Source organism: Falco rusticolus, chromosome 2, assembly GCF_015220075.1.
Source record: "Falco rusticolus isolate bFalRus1 chromosome 2, bFalRus1.pri, whole genome shotgun sequence".
NCBI classification, from domain to species: domain Eukaryota; kingdom Metazoa; phylum Chordata; class Aves; order Falconiformes; family Falconidae; genus Falco; species Falco rusticolus.
The window spans coordinates 45,759,070-45,776,183 of record NC_051188.1 but is presented as its reverse complement, the minus strand read 5'-3'; the positions used below and the strand labels follow the sequence as shown (position 1 = coordinate 45,776,183).

Below are 17,114 nucleotides of genomic sequence, written 5' to 3'. Positions count from 1 at the left end.
TCCTCTGAGTAGTTTCTTCTGTACAGTTCTTTCTTGTGTGTTCAACTCATTTAGCCAAACAATTATATATGAAAACTAACTCTGTGGCACAGTAGAAAGCACAATTCAAAACAGTATCTAATCAGAATGTTTCCCCCATTAAGTCAAAATTCATGAATTTAGAATAGAGATATTGAAATACTGTAAACAATTTCAGGGAAAGTTCTGTATGGTTTGAAGTGATGGGATTTAAAAATAATGCAACTTCAAAAATTATGCATGTTTAAAGTGCTGTGGCATAACTAAAAATTGTGAACTGTTTTCTCCTAGATTTATTATACAGGCAAATATCAGAGCCTTGGAATCAAACAAGGTGGTCCTTCAGCAGGAAAATGGGTTGAACTCCCAATCACAAAATCTCCAAAGATTATTCAGTTCTCTGTTGGACATGATGGCTCACACGCCTTACTTGTTGCTGAGGATGGAAGCATATTCTTCACAGGTTCTGCTAGTAAGGGAGAGGATGGCGAATCAAGTATGTATTTACACTTGCTTGACCAATGGTTGATAAAAGCCTGTTAACCACCTTTTAATTTGAAGAGTTTAAATGTTTTCCAAGACCATGTAAGCATGCCATTGAGTTTGAGTTTTGCACCCTGACAACCAATTCCACCACCTCTCGCAGCTAGAGATGTTTATGATCTTTTACCACAGTTTGGATTGTATCATGGGAGTGCTATTTTAGAGTTGTCCTGAGGAAAGGCAGTCATAAGTTTGGTCAAGAGGCCATGCTGTCTGCGTGGAACTTTGTCTCAAAAACTGAAGAGCCAAACTTTAGCCTTTTCACTGTTGTTTTAGAGAACTTTGGAAATCGATGTTTTGCCAGCTAATGCCTCTCCATGATGCAGAGGTACATTGATTAGGAATTGTAGAAGCATGGTCTTCTGTGCTTGATCGAGCAGAACTCTTCAGACATTAGAGAAGACAGATTAATTTGGTCTTCAGACTAACAAACGCCTCTTCAATATAGAATTATCAGACTTCCTAGTTTTGATCTCTGAAGCTGTGTGTTTAGGTTGAAATACACTTTATAAGACAATGAAAGTTACCTTTAGATGACCTAAAGCTCTGATCTGCTCTGATGTTAAATACTTCGCTTTAGAAAACAGACTATTCTGTTATGTTGTGTTAGATTAATATTTTTTTTTTAAAAAAAAGTTTTGAAAAATGTCTAGCTCCTGAAGATCTTAAAACAAAGCTGATATTTGAGTTGTCAGCCTCACGTGTACATTTTAATAGGATAATATGTATATTTCTATACAAGCCTAACTCAATTTCAAATGAATCTCTCCATAATGTCCTTCTTTAATAATGTAACTTAATGTTACCATTGAAATTAATATATTTTTCAGAAGGTGAGTTTGTGGAAAACTTCAATCTGCTAGCCATAGATTTTAAACACAGATTTAATAAGACTGAAATATTTGTGCCTCAGTGCAGTCAATTAGAAATATTATGAATTTTATACCAACATTTGAGTACTGTTTAAGTCTTTGGATACTAGTAGATGGTTAGAATTTTAAAATTTATTTAAAATAGAATGTAAAAATAGATTTAAAGTCTTGATAAACAGCAATGGTAGAGTCCAGCTTTGTTTCAATCAACTGTGTAGGCATTTTACCTTTCAAGAAAGCTGTTAACAAAAACTCAGCAGGCTGCATATGTGACGTATGGCATAGCTCATGCAGAAAGAAAGCATAGTTAGCTTACTGTTCCTGTAAAAGATTAACTACACTGACAGTATTCTCCAAGACTGTGTTTTCTCATGTAATATAACTAAAATGCAGTCAAGAACATATTTTAAGGTTTGATAATGCATATGGTGTGGATTTTTGAATGTATTCAGAGTGAGGGGAATTTACTAGTAGTACTTTGGTATGTGCTTAGTATGTGCTGTAGTAACTTTTTAGAGTCTTCCTAAATGCAAATCTAATTAAAATTGTGTTGGACAAAATCATACTACTTTCTCCAGTAAATGTAAAGTAAATTTAAGAGATTCAAGCAAAAATATTTCAGGAAATATATTTAAAAGCATAAATTTCAAGATTTCTTTGCACGGTTATTGGGAAGTTATCCAGAATACAATTAAACTGACTGTTTTTGTTGTATAATTAATCTACAATTTCAGATGACACAGAAGTTTAGCACTGTGAAGTAAACTGCTGCTGCTACTTTTTTTTTTTTTTAAGTAGCAAAAATTAAATGAGAAGATTCAGTGCTTACCAGATCTTCTTACTGAAGAATCTGCTCAAGGACCTGATGATGGTCTTTCTATGTTCTTTTATAAATTCAGCTCTCTTCTGACTCATCTGGTTCTCTTCGCCTCTTTAATTTGGCTCAGAGTGGATATGCACAGGTTTTATTTTTTAGTCCCCTTATTTCTTTTAAACCTGGGCAGGGAGACTGGGTTTTTGTCAACAGTATGTGTACGTGTTCTTTGTAGGAAGTTGGTAACTGTCAGCAACTGAAAGTAACTGGCAGTTCTTTGACTTGGGTGAGGAATCACCGACAGTAATGATAGCTATTAGTTCTTTTATCCAGTCTTTAGCTACGCTGTTACTGATTTGTTTGAGACCAGATTGGAAATAGTGATTTTGGGGTAGGGCTTTTTTAGCACTTTTTATTCCCTTTTTCTTCCTGTGGGAATCTGTTGTGACTCAGAGGTTTTCTAAACATTGTTGTCAGGGTTTAACCCCAGCCTGCAACTAAGTACTATGCAGCTGCTCGCTCACTCACTCCCTGCCCCCCCCCCCAGTGGGATGGGGAGAAGAGTCAGGAAAAGGTAAAACCTGTGGGTTGAGATAAGAACACTATAATAATTGAAGTAATGTAAAAAATTGTCATAATAGTAATGACAATGGAGATATTAAAAAGAGAGGAATAAAACCCAAGAAAACCAAGTGAGGCACGACAGAGTTGCTCATCACTCACTGATGGGTGCCCAGCCAGTCCCCAAGCAGCGATCGGTCTGCCCTGGCCAACTCCCCCCCCAGTTCATATACTCAGCGTGATGTTCTAAGGTATGGAATATCCCTTGGACTAGTTCAGGTCAGCTGTCCTTTTTATGCTCTCTCCCAGCTTCTAGTGTACCTCCCTTATTGGCGCAGATGGGGAACTGTAAAGGCCTTGACTAACAGTAAGCACTACTTAGCAACAACTAAAACCTCAGTGTGTCCTCAACATTATTGTCATGCTAAATTCAAAACATAGCACTGTACCAGCTACTAGGAAGAAAATTCGTTCTATCCCAGCTGAAACTGGGACAATGATTTTAATAGAGTTTAATATTTTTCTTGTAAAGAACTTGTGCAACATTTCCCTGTAAACTTATGCATATATTGTCATATATATTCTTCTCACATGGCAATGAGGACTCTTTTTTTACTATGCACTGCTTTGTAAAGTTCACAAAGTTAGTTCAGTCTATATATAAAAGAAAAACTTAAAGAATCATTCCTGGAAGATACCTATCTCATCATGACTTTGCCGTTGAATTTTTTGAAAGAAACCGGTGTAATCCATTAAAAATCATACAGATGACAGTAGCAGTCTGAAAACTAACCCCTAATTATAAAACAAATGTTATTGTGCCTTTGAAAATGATTTTGGTAGAATGACTTGCAACTTATTTATTTATTTAAAGCTAAAAGCAGACGGCAGTCAAAACCATATAAGCCTAAAAAAATTATTAAAATGGAGGGAAAGATTGTCATATCTACAGCATGCAATAATGGAAGCAGTTCTGTAATTTCGAAAGATGGAGAACTCTACATGTTTGGAAAAGATGCCATTTACTCCGATAGTACAAGTAAGTTAATATTTTTCTTTTAAGTGATTTTTCAACTAGAGTAATTGAAATGAGTCTGGAAGCTTTTAACATGTGTAAATGATGTTTGTGTGTTTCCTACTCTCCTACTAAATTTCTGAATTTCTGCTGATTCAGCCAAATATGGCAGAAGGATAGAAAGAGAAGACAATTTCCTTAAGTTCTGTAAAAATGTATAGCAGCACTGGTGACAAATGCCCAAACAAATGCTTCCACTAAGGAGAAGAAAAAATAAATTATTTGTTGTATTAATCTGACACTAGAAGGCCACACAGGGAAAAGTCAACAGAAATGAGACATGTTTTGTCAGGAGCAAAGGCTGCAGAAAACCAGGCCTTATATGTTCCTTTGCTCAAAAGACAGCCTGTTTTGAATTTGCAGGTGATCCAGTGCATCTCAATTTAAATAAAATATTGAAGAAATAAACTCCAGTGGCATTACAACTCCTTTAGAATTGTTTTTCAGAACAAGTGATTTGCAGCAGGGTTTGGTTTGGTTTTGGCTTTCCTTTCCTTGCAGGATAAATGGCCTAGACCTAATTCTCCTTTCACTTCTTATTCTAGAACTTGGTTTTTATATCTGCTTTTCTCCTTTGCTGTTAATTCAAAAATTGTCAGTATCCATTAGCAGTTTTGTTATGTCTCTGAAAGTTCCTTCTTGGGTAGAAAGTACAATTTACCACTCAACTGTTTTATATCTTATAGGTTTAGTAACAGATTTGAAAGGCCATTTTGTGACTCAAGTAGCCATGGGCAAAGCTCACACCTGTGTGTTAATGAAGAATGGAGAAGTTTGGACATTTGGTGTAAATAATAAAGGACAGTGTGGGCGAGACACAGGCTCCATGAGCCAGGGAGGAAAAGGTGAAGGACCTAGATTTTTCCTTTTGTTTTGTGTGCTGGAAAATATTACAAGTGAAAACATAGCTAAGCATTTTATTATAAAATATAACTCCAATACTAAAGCTAAAGTACCTGCAACATGCTTAAAGAAACACACAGGTATGGATACTTTCACTTGAATGTCAGGTATTTGGTATTCTGCACATACTAATAAACTTAGTTATGTTAAAAAAAAAAATTAAATCTCAATTACTTTTGTCAGTGAAAAAGCTTTTCTTTAAAACAAATGAGTAAAATCAAACCTCATCACTCCTTGTCTTACTATGTGCCATTGTCTTAGTAAGAAAAAAATTTCTACCTTTCCTTGTTTTCAATCAGTCTTGAGGCTGTTGTTTGCCCAAACAGGGCATGACTGTAAGTCTATATCTTTCTCCAGAAAACCGAGCATTTCCGTTACTCCTAAATATAGGTATGAAAAGTCATACCTGTTCATCTTTGCTGGATTAGCATATGTTATATGTGATGAGTAAATGACCTGTTACTCGTATACTGAATATAAATGTTTCATTTCCATTTTCATTGTGAAACCATAGCTATGTACCCCAGCCTGTGCTCAGAGGGGTTTTACAGGCGTTGTGCTGGCTGAGCATGCAAAGCAGGCATGCCTAGTCACTCCTTTTAAAACCTGATCTGCGTGTGTTCTTCAGAGCTTCTGCAGCAGCCACTGTTGGCCTCAGAAAACAGCTCTTTCTTGTTTCAATATCTTGACTAGGTTTTGGTGTGGAGAACATGGCAACAGCAATGGATGAAGACCTAGAAGAGGAACTGGATGAAAAAGATGAGAAGTCCATGATGTGTCCTCCAGGCATGCATAAATGGAAGCTGGAACAGTGTATGGTGTGCACTGTATGTGGAGATTGCACAGGCTATGGAGCTAGCTGTGTTAGTAGTGGGCGTCCTGACAGGGTGCCTGGAGGGTAAGCAAACATATGGAAATACACTTGCTATAGTGTGTTGAATGGCTAAAGCATGTGTTGAATACAAACTGAGTCGATGTGGTTTTAAACTTCCATTTAAGGTAACATTATATCTAAAAATAGTCTGCTTTTAAAATCAGAAGTAGGCTAAAATTTTTGTGTATGGCTTGTGATAGTTTCAAGTGATTTAGGTTTAAATTCATTTTTTAACATTTCTTTAGCATATAGTTCTTTACTAGAAGCTGTTGTATGTGAGCACCAATGTAATCTGTTTCTTGATAGAGCTGCTGGCTTTGGCATAACATTTCTTCATCCTATGATGGAAGTTTTTTTTATCTTGCTCTTCCAGTTGCTTTTATCTGTTACTTTGGGGTTGAGCTGCATAAAGGGCCACTGCTTTACATATTGCCATTACTGTTTATCCAGCATGGCCTGTGCTTGTTTTTAACTTGTTCATGTTTTCATGTTGTGTATGTTTAATTAAATGAAGAAAAGTTAATGCTGAGAAGTCAGTTCAGATATGCATGGTTAGTGTGTGCTCTCTGGCACCATGGAACAGCAGCTAGGATTTAAATTAGCTATATTTTCTGTTTATCTCAGGAAAAATTACATATCCAGAGGTAGAACAAATAAATAATGTATGCTTTAATTACCAAGGCATCAGTAAAGCACAGAAATAGAAGATAGTGATAAAGGAACTCTTTATTTGCTGCAGAATCTGTGGCTGTGGCTCAGGTGAGTCAGGCTGTGCTGTATGTGGCTGCTGCAAGGCATGTGCTAGAGAACTGGATGGCCAGGAAGCAAGGCAAAGAGGAATCCTTGATGCTGTAAAAGAGATGATACCTTTAGATCTCTTGTTGGGTAAGTGACATGAAATTAGCAAGATGGCTTTTAATTTTCTTTCTTGCTGCACCTTTTTTTTCCTCAGTAGATCTGTTTACGCTCTTTAATAAACTCAGTCCCACTGATGACTTTTGAAACTTGAATTGGAATAATAGGTTAGTTTAGAAATGGGTTTGTTCTTTTCAGTTAATATTTCAGTTAGTATTTTCATTCTTCTGTATGATAAAACTTTGTATCTTAAATAATGCAGTTCTTTCTTTCCAATCAAATTACTGAATTTTTAGATTTACAGAATAGTTTTAGCATTATATTTTTAAAATGGGTAAAATGTGGTTTATCATGTAGATTTAATTGGTGAAATAGAAAAGTGGAATCACATTGGTAAGTGAAATATTTTAAACTTGCCCTTACTATAGACCTGTGTCCATTTTGTCTTGTGTGGTTATGATACTGATACTAGAAAGTTGTTCTTGTTCTTTTTTGATAGCCTGAAACTTTTTCTATAATCTTTTTGTCAGGGTTTTTTGTAGTTACATAGAAGATGGGGAATATTGTTTCTTGAAAACTTTTTTATTTTTTCTCTTATAAATTTTCAGAGAAAAAGAGCTGCCAGGAATGTGGAATTTACTTTTCAAAAACCCCAAACACCTCCCACCCCAGCCCTCCTCCCCAAAAATACCCACCTTAGGGGAAAAAAAGCCAACTAGTATGATTATTGGAAAATACAGTTTGGAGTCTTTCCTTCTAAGATCTGTTATCCCAGCATTTTTAATATTATATTCTCTCTACTGGGCAATTACAGGTTTTTGGAGGTCAGGTTTTCCTTCCTTCTTGTTAATGCTTAGATTTATGTAGAGCCCTTAGTCCTGCATGGATATATGGATATAGTATTTGCTATAGAGAAGGAATACAAAAAAAAATCAAATGCATGACTTAAATTGATGAGATGTATAAATATTTTATTGGGGGTAGGGAGTGGGGGTGGAATAGTAACAATAGAAAATTTATGCTGTACTTGGAGTGTGGGAGGTTTTTTTCCCCAAGCAAAAGTTAAATAGAAACTAGAAGTGGTCCTCTTGATAAATTAACAGTAAGAACCCCAAACAACCTCACTGTGCACTCCCGATTCCTCCAAACAGATATTTCTAAATATAATTTTCTTTTATATGGCTATCACAGAAGTAGGTTTATATTGATGGTGAATTGCAGCTTTGATTCACAGCCCTGTTCTCATGCATGACCAGGAAGAAGTTACAGTTTTTGTGCAAACCTCCACTTTGATAACTGCCCTCCCAGCAGGATAGGCAACAGCTCTTTGGTGCTGTGTTGGGCTTGGCATAGTTTGAGGTGAGGACTTGACCACATTTTTCTGTAGAAAAGTGACAGTACTTCCAGCTGGAGTTTTTGTTTGATTGTGGGGGCAAGGTGTATTTTATTTAGGTTCTTGCAGTTTGCTGAAGAAACGTTGGAAAAAGGTAGTGCTTCTAGTAATTTTGTTGTTGTGTTCATTCAAGTCATGCTTTCTGTTTTAAAAAGTGCTTTTCACTTTGTTTCAATTTTCTATTAAATTACCTATTTTGCTAAATAAGATTTACATACAGACTCTTAGTAAGCACAGAGCATACAGTGGTAAACCATTCTTAAAAAATATCTAATCTATCTAAAACGTTTTTAAAATATAAGCTATTTTATGCTTGTTTTAGTAATAAACCTTTCTGAAACTTTTTTTGGGAAAATTGAGATAACAATGACAACACGTAACTGAGTATTTCCTTCTATTAGGCACATACAGATTTATAGTATGTGCTAAATACTGTTCAGTGATGCTGGAATTGTGGCAGATTCATGAAAACCAGGAAATTCAGAGATAAGGCCTAAAACTCTTTTCCAAATTTACTCAACTCCTTTCTTTATTTTTAAATACTGTGTGAGAGCAGTGTAAGATGCAGGTAGTAAGTAGGCTTCAGTTTTCCTTTACTTAACTTCTTCTAGGGTTTATTACCATCATAAAAATTTTTACAGATAGTTTTACATATTTTATTTTCTTAATCTATGTAGCTGTACCTGTTCCTGGAGTTAATATTGAAGAACACCTTCAGTTACGGCAAGAAGAAAAGCGGCAACGTGTAAATAGGAGACATAGATTGGAAGAAGGAAGAGGTAAGTGACTTTCCTATTGATAAGAGGCTTGAATACTTCAAGCAAACTTCTTAGTCTGTTTTCTAATGAAAATTAATTAGTTTTCCTCCAGTGAGCCAATACAGTAATGAAACAAGAATCAGAACCTAAATGGATAGCTTATGTTATTTAGCATGCTTCTGGAAAATTGTAAAAAATCTGTATGTTTAACAAAGTCTGCTCATAAGAATCAGCATTTTAATGGTGAACAGTAGCATTTTTTATTACTTTCATATAGTCAGTTTTCATTTTCTGTTGTTTCCTAGTTCAATAATAGTTTTTAAAAATGTAGATGCTAAAGCATATTTTTATATGCTTTTTTATATGAAGAATAGAAATGACTGCAAACCTGTCCAGTGCTAGTTACCTCTAATATGAATTGTTTAATTATTATTTTAAATGAATGAATCTATGTTGTACAATATGTAATCAGAATTTCTTGTTTCATACAATGAACTTTTCTACATTTGAATAGCATGAAAAAATTGACACACTGACTGAATTAAAAAACAAAACGCTGCGTAATTTCAAAATTTTCTTTCCTTGTGTATTATCTACCTCAGGAAGTATTGCTGATTTTCTACATAAACAATATGTACTTTAACAAATTTTTAGTACTGTTCTTGTTTTAAAATACCTCAGTGTCTTAATCTGGTAAATATTTAAAGTTGAGAGATTTAAACTGACATAAATTATAATATTTTATGAAGCATGATGATGTCATTGGTAAGATTATTGTGTGTTGTGAAGAGGAACAGCTCTGTTGGAATGCTATGCTCTTCATATATGTATGAATAATAAATATATAATACCATAAATACCATTTTGATTCTTCTTTTAGGAATTAGATACTGGTTTTACTCAGATACAAATTGCACACCATGATGAAACTTAGTTCCTAGACTCCATGCCAGTGAGCCTTGTGGGGCAAATTGTGGCTTTATTTCACTTGCAAGTAAGAAATCACTGGTTTTAACACAAATAAGGAGCAACAAGGAAGAGAAGGCTTATAGTTTGCTATACATGTGGAAGAGGATGGAATATTTGTTTTTCTTTGAATCTTTATGGTTAATTTTAGCTGTGACATGGAGAGGGGAAGCCTTTTGTCTTCCTTAATCTAGGTCATGTTAGAGCTGCATTGCATACTGCTGGCAAATACTAGGTACAGCTAACAATTATTTTTTGTTAAATCTTCATTGAATTACCCAGGTATTATTGAAACCTGCTGCTGTTCAGCCCAGACAGGTAATGATGACAGAGCTGGGAGGTAAATTTCAGTTAGAAAAAGAAAAGAAAGGAAGACAATAAAAGAGCAGCAGAGAAACATTTCAGTTTGCTTCCATTTCTGTGGTTAGAAGTAGAACCAGAGCAGTTTATCCCTTTTGTATGCTATCTGTCTCTAAAGAAAATAAATCATATTTTGGATTTAATTAAGTCTCGGGTGATCAATATCAGGAATGTGTTGCTATTGTTGGGTTGATAGGTGTATAGGGACTGTAGCTAAAAAGATGTTGCTGGACAGCTTGTGGCACACATCATGTTGTATTCTCTATCAAAATAACATTGAAATGCTATACCTACGTGGCTGCTGGAGGTAGTGGGTATGTCTAGCTGGAAGGCTTGGAGATTAGTCTCCTCTTCCAGTTTGGAATGACTTATGTGATAAAGCTAGGAATAGTGTTTCGACAAATACTTAAAGATCCTGATTTACATAGTCAAGTATGAAAATTTGATTTGATAATCGATCTTGATTTACACAATTATATGAAAAAGTTGTTTTATTGCCTCTCCATCCAAATGCTACAATTTTCCGTGAGCTGGTGGAAAGAACAGCACCATTCTTGAGAACCCTTATAATCCTCTTTTCATGAGAGAGACCAAGAATATTTAAGTAATCAACTAGATTTTTGTATTGCTGTGCAAAATGTTTTGCAACCTGAAAAATAATTAATTATATTAATGTTAAAAAGAATAGGCAGACTGCTTAGTTTATTCAAAAAGTTCTAGTATTTGTGCATATGTAACTGAACAAATCCTTATTAATGAAATAGCTATTTAGAGATCCAAAGAAAGATTCCAACCTTTTACTTCTCTGAAAGCATTGCTCAGTCAGTTAAAGGCCAGACTAGCTCTGTTAGGGTCTTTCCTTCAGGTACACAGTGGGTTTTTTGTCAGGTTTATGATTTCTGGGTTGTAGTGTTTTAATGTGCGGCTTTTGTTCTTTTATGCCAGATCAGTAAGAAACAAAGCATGTATAGTTTTTGAGAGTCAAGAATCATAGAATGGTTTGATCCTTAAATATTTGATCCTTAGTTAGATCCATATTAGGATCAATATTAGATTCTTAAAATTAACTGTGGAAAATATTTTTCAGTTTGGGATAATAAATCTATTATTTCAAAGAACTTAAGAGTTTCTTGATATTGGTTATATTTCTTTACTCTTTCCAGTTCATAAAGTACAGTGTGTTCAGGTGACCAGTTTTGCTTCTTTTCTGTGGTAGTGGTAGAACTACTTCTTCCAGCTGCTCCTTTCTGCTTCTAGCTTAATGGCTTGACAAGAGCAGTGAAGAAGGCTCAAAATCAATTCCACATTTTTCAGTGTGGTGTATGACCTTTTGAGAAATAAAGCCAGCTGTATTCATCACAGCATCTATGCTATATCATAATACCTCTACATAATTATTGATGGATGTTTCACTTTAGAATTTAGAAGTAGTCAAATATTTTAACTTACTGCTTAAAGGTAATTTTTTTTTTCAGAAAGCTGCAAGAATTTGAAAATAGCTTTTTAAACAAAATACATTTACCTAATAAGCTAAAAAACCACAGACATAGCTCTTACTATGGTGATAATAAATGGTCTTGTGCTTCACTGGTATTTCACTACTTCTCTTTCTCAGCCTATGATGTAAAAACCTACTTTTAGATGATCATTACAGAGATAGAGATTTGGTGTGTAATTAACCAAGTTTTAGCTTTTGATGCCCTTAGAGAACAGGAAAATTATTTTCCATCAATCTTATTCTATTTTGAACAACAAAAGAACCCACAGGAGATTGATTGATTTTAGTGAAAGCTGCTGTGTTTTGAGACAATGTTATCTGAGTCTGCGTATATTTGGGCAATTTTTGATTTTTCTGAAGTGTAACTGATTCGGTTAGTTCAGTTTTACCATAGTAGGTTGAGTAATATATAAAAGTGTTTAACATCTGTCCAAGCCACTATGGGCTTGGAATCAGTTTGTCAGTAACACTATTCTTTGTTCGTTGCTGAACATATACCTAAATATACAGCAGAACTATCTATTCAAATACAGTATTTTTCATTAAATATTAGCACAGCTTCTTTTTATAGTTTAGTTACATATTTATTTTGTTGCTTTCAGGACCTGGAGGTTATATTTGTTTCAAAGTTCTTTAAACAAACCAAAAAAAATCAAATCTTTCTACTTGAAACAAAACAATCTCAGACCCATACATGACTTTCTGTTTAAGAATGCTTTCAAGAGAAGGCTGTAGGTTTTTGTCCTTAATGACCAGTAGGTATGGTTCTGTGAAATTACATTGTTGTACTTGAGTTTGTGATTATTGTCTGAAAGAGGTGATTATTGTTAATAAAATTGATTTTTAAAGTAGAGGTATTTATATTATAGTTTCAGAACTCAGATTTGCAGTAGACTCAATGAGAACAGTTCTGGTTTATAGTTACTGTTTTAAGTTACCTTATGTGTTTATATACAGAAATACATCTTTCACATTTATTTAACAATATAGAGAAAGTCAAGTATTCAGAAGGCAAGAGGTGTCAAAGTTAAGATTATCATAAATCATTATTTCCATCCCATTCTCTATCATCCCCAAATTGCCCTTTGGCTAGCCTGCATCTCCTTTTCCCCCTATAAGAAGCCCTAAAAATTTTTGTTTCATGTCTGATTTGTACAATTTTTAAGTGTCAATAGAAAAGAGTTTTAAAAACACAGGAAGAGGCATGTGTCCTGGTTTTATTTTCATTGTTTTGAACAAATTAAGCAAACTGCAATTAACCTTAGTGCCTGCACAGCACAGTGACATTGTCTGTGAATATTTCTTACAAGTATTCCAGAAGCCAAAAAGTAGGTTTTTACAACAGAAAGTACCATCCAACCTAGGACTTCCCTGTGCAACCTTAAGTTACGCTGCTCATGTGTGTTCTTCTTCATGATATGATCTTCAGTTTTGTGGTCGTGTACTATTTTTTCAGGTAGCCTGCTAAATTCAGTGCACTGATGTAGAAGTCACCATTTGAGATCATAGATTTCAGTATTCTGTAATCACAGCTTGCTGAATAGTGTTTATTTAGGGAAAGTTACTAGAAAAAATCAAAATGTCAAATCAAACAGTAAGCTCTTAGATAGTTTTGCCTAAGTGCTTAGACAGCCAAGAATGCAAAAGCAATGCATGCAGGATGATAGTAATTGTGTACATTTTCCTGTAGTCCACTGCATTATTTAATAAATCCATTGTAATTTTCTAGAATATTAAATTATTTTTGTAGGTAAGCATTTTTTTCCTTCATGCTCTTAATTCACTGCCAGACAAAGTCCATTTTAAAAGGCCTGGATCCTGCAGGACCGAGAAAAAAAAGCTAATCTTGACATTTCCTAGGCTATGGATGTTTAACCTCTCAGGTTAACTATGGGAAAGCATTCTATAAAGAATAAAGGGAGAGAGTGAATGTCATTTTACATTATATAGCAATTCCTTTAAAATAACAGCACTACAGTCTAACAGTGACTCTCCTTTGCTTATCTCTTTAACTTGAGCTACTAAAATAACTAAGAATAGCGATAGGTTGTTATTCCCCATGTAGATCTATGTTAGAGGCTTCTAGAAGAGTTTTTCAAATTATGCTCTTTAGGCATTTTTTAACAAAATAAAGGAAATGTCCAAAGCATGGCTGAGTTGTTCCACCAGAATAATTCATAGTACTTAAACTCTGCTCCCTTTATATAGGCAACCTCAGATGTAAGCAGAGAGCAGATATGATCTATATGAGTTGTTCTAATGTGTTGTTTCCTGTGGTGGTATTTTGGAGAGAGAGGAGGTACTTTACATTTTCCCAGTGCATGACTAAACATGCATTGCAATGTAGTTGAATTGTAGATATTTATTACATTATGATCATGTTACAGATTTAGCATGTATAAAAAGCCAAAGAGAATGACAGACTTGTGTTACATGGATTGGATATAAATTACTATGAAATTGATATATATTGCATTAAGCTTTCTTTTGGATTCAGGTTCTTTCCATAATAGGTGGGAATGTAGCGTATATAGGAATATCCAGAGACAAAGATAAATCCTGCTTTGGTCAGAAAGTTAGATACTGCTACAGAAATGTCATCTAGACCAGGGGAGTGTAATTCATGAGTGGCTTGGCAACTAAAGGCATCTGTGTGCGAGCACAATGCTGGAGCTGGCAGCTGACAGCATTTCCTGCTTCCTAGATATTCTCTGTCTTCCAGATATCCTGTATTTCTTTTACTCACCCTGACGTACTTAATTTCCTTCTGTCCTCCTGAAATTCTCTTATGCTTTTGCCATCTTTGCTCTGAGCGCTAAAATGCCAAAGGCTGCTTTCAGAGCTGTCTCTCATCCCCTGATCTGTTTGTTGTGCAGGCATTTTCTATAACTTCTGAATTGTTTGCCTAAGTTATCTAGAGATCACTTCTTATGTTTGATCTCCCACAAATATCTTAGATCTACACACTTCATGCTGTACTCTTTGCAGTCCTTGCATCTGTCTTTACAACTTTTCTAATCTGAGTTTCACTTTTGCTTTTGTCATATTATCCTGTCCATTCTCTATTTCTCAGGCTTTTAATTTCAACAGGAACTTCTCAGTAAGCAAGTTTTTTCGTGGTTTTTTTTTTTATTATTATTTATTTTTATTATTTTCTCCTGTTCTTCATCCAGCTTCCCTCTATATCTTTTGTCCTTCAAACATCTTTAGCTTTCATAATCTGCTTGTTATTTGTGTCTCTCTCCTTTCTTGCCTTTTCCTGGTCTGCCTCAGTATACTCCTTAGTATCTCTCCTCCAACTTGGAAAGAGGGAAAGTGTGGTATAATTTTTTGTGTAAGTCTAAACTCTGGGAAGTAGGATATTAAAAACAGCAAGTGGACAGGCAGAAAGTAGTCTTTACCAAAAATGTATCTATTAAATGGAAGCTTCAGCTGAGAGGAGACTGAAAACTGGGAGCAATAGTAAAACAGCTAAAGGGAAAACCTGAAAGATGAAGATAAAGAAAAAGCAAATGATGATCCTTGATTGCCAGGAGTTCTTAATTAACAAGGGGACCTATATGGGATTAAGAGAGTCCAGAGAAATACAACAGAACCAAACAAAATATCTATGCTGTGTGTAGAAACATACATGATTAATGAGTTTTTGGGGCCATTTTTAATTTTGTTTTTTAAGTTAATGCTAAAATTTGTGAACTTCTGTGTGTGAAAGCAAGTTTCTTCATCTGAAGGCTCTAAAGCTAGGCAGAATTGGCCTGACTTCCACTTAAATTTCTTTCCATACTGTCTACTATAAGTTGAAGGAACTAGTGGTCTAAAGCTGACAGCAGGAAACCTAAGAGAATGGGCATTTATGAGAAGTAGCCTACATGAATTTGTTAATAAAGTTCAGCTGAGGAAATGGAGTATCAATAATGATTTTGGGGAAAGAGGAGGGATACTTGTTTTCAAGGTTTCAAAGCTGTTTATAACATGACATAAAGCCTAATTTGGGGTTTTGGGTTGTGGGAGTTTTTTGGGGTTTTATATTGGGTTTTCTGGTTGGTTTGGGCTTTTTTGTTTGTCTGTTTGTTTTTTGTTTTAATCCATGAAAGGACTGGGTCTGGGAACCCATGGAATAGCACTTGGCAGAAGTAGCTGCTCCTGGTTCATAGTTTCCATTGAAAGTGAGACTTCTTGAAGAAAGATGCCTCCGAAGAAATTCTTGGTGGCATGCTTAACCTTGAAAATGGAGGAAAAATACAGATTCAAGGAACAAATTGCTGGTCCATGATCTACATATAATCAGCCTTAATTAAACTTGATACAGCACTGCTTGGTTCTAGATTTTAAATAGAAAAGGTAGCCTGGAGAAAATTTTAAATACATAAATCATTGCTTTCTTCAAATACAAATCTTCTCTTGAAGATCTTTACATAGATGGGAAATATTTTAAAAATAGATTTCAAAAAAGTCATATGATTTGCATAATTTTCCATGGAACAAGTGGTTTTGGGTAGCTGTTTTCTTTGTGAGAACTCGGCATTTTAATTATGGTAATTACAAACAGTTGGATCGTTATGTTTTTTAAATTCAGCATTGATATGATGATACTGTTTCAAATTAGTATTTTGAATGTAATATTGTAGGATGTAAAGCTTGATAATTAATCTTTTTAACTATTAAAGACAGTAATGGATACTGACAATCAAATTTTACTCCAGTGCAAGCCTGTTCTGTTTCCATTGCTTGGAGTGTAGTTGCATACTTACAATTTTAGGTAAAACTGTCACTATGGGATATTTATTGTTTCTTTGCATAATATTTTGGTCTTATTATCAAGAAATGGCAACTTTCTTATTTAGGGTCTTTTGAATTTAGGAAAACAAAATTATATAATTATTATTATTTTTTTCATTGTTTTTAATTTGAATTTTGTTTAACACACTGTTTCCTTTTTTGTGAGCTTTCCTATGCATGTGCAAAATGTTTCTCCTCAGGCCCCCTTGTATTTCCTGGTCCTATTTTTATGAACCATCGAGAACAGGCTCTAGCCAGAATCAGACCCCATCCAGCACAGCTAAAGCATAAACGGGACAAGCACAAAGGTATTTGGTCTTCGTTATTGGCTAGGGTGGAAATAAGCCCATCTTCCCAGTCACTTCTTCCATGCACTGAATCTGTCTTTTCAAAGAACTGCACAAAATGGGTTCTGCCTTTCTTCTTGTTAGTATCTTGTTACCTGAGGAGAAAGAAAACACATTTAAATGTTAACCTTTTTTTTACAGTGTAAACGTTTGGTAGTCTGCATCATCTTTGTGGTTTTTTGGGTTTTTTTTTTATGAAACATGCATTGTCTTTCTGTATGTCTTTTCTCATTTCTAACACTGTCTCCTTCCTAAGGCTCTTTAATTTTACCCTAGGAAACTTTAACACCTTCCAGCAACTCAGACTGTTGCATTGCATTTGTGGGTTTTTTTTGAACCTTTGTGTTGTATATCTGGGGTGATTGCTTTAACATATCAATTCCAGACTTGTTAATTCTAGCATAAAAATTTTCATAGGTATGTTATCTTTTAACAAGGCTTTTTTAGAAATGAAATATTTAAACCAATGTAATCAACACCTCCTTTTTTACTAGCTTT

At 34.7% G+C, this 17,114-nt stretch overlaps 1 protein-coding gene across 20 annotated transcripts in view; it reads left to right on the top strand.

The window, feature by feature from the left end:
* The window catches only part of MYCBP2 (MYC binding protein 2), a 200,770-nt gene that overhangs the window by 54,794 nt on the left and 128,862 nt on the right, over nucleotides 1-17,114 (top strand). For 19 of the 20 annotated variants that reach the window (XM_037377073.1, XM_037377077.1, XM_037377063.1 and 16 more), the window contains exons 12-18: nucleotides 310-514; nucleotides 3,683-3,847; nucleotides 4,570-4,728; nucleotides 5,480-5,684; nucleotides 6,400-6,545; nucleotides 8,586-8,687; nucleotides 16,470-16,577. In XM_037377073.1, coding sequence (XP_037232970.1) covers nucleotides 310-514; nucleotides 3,683-3,847; nucleotides 4,570-4,728; nucleotides 5,480-5,684; nucleotides 6,400-6,545; nucleotides 8,586-8,687; nucleotides 16,470-16,577 — 1,090 coding nt within the window. The remainder of the gene's footprint in view (nucleotides 1-309; nucleotides 515-3,682; nucleotides 3,848-4,569; nucleotides 4,729-5,479; nucleotides 5,685-6,399; nucleotides 6,546-8,585; nucleotides 8,688-16,469; nucleotides 16,578-17,114) is intronic. The other variant, XM_037377066.1, reaches the window with a different exon arrangement.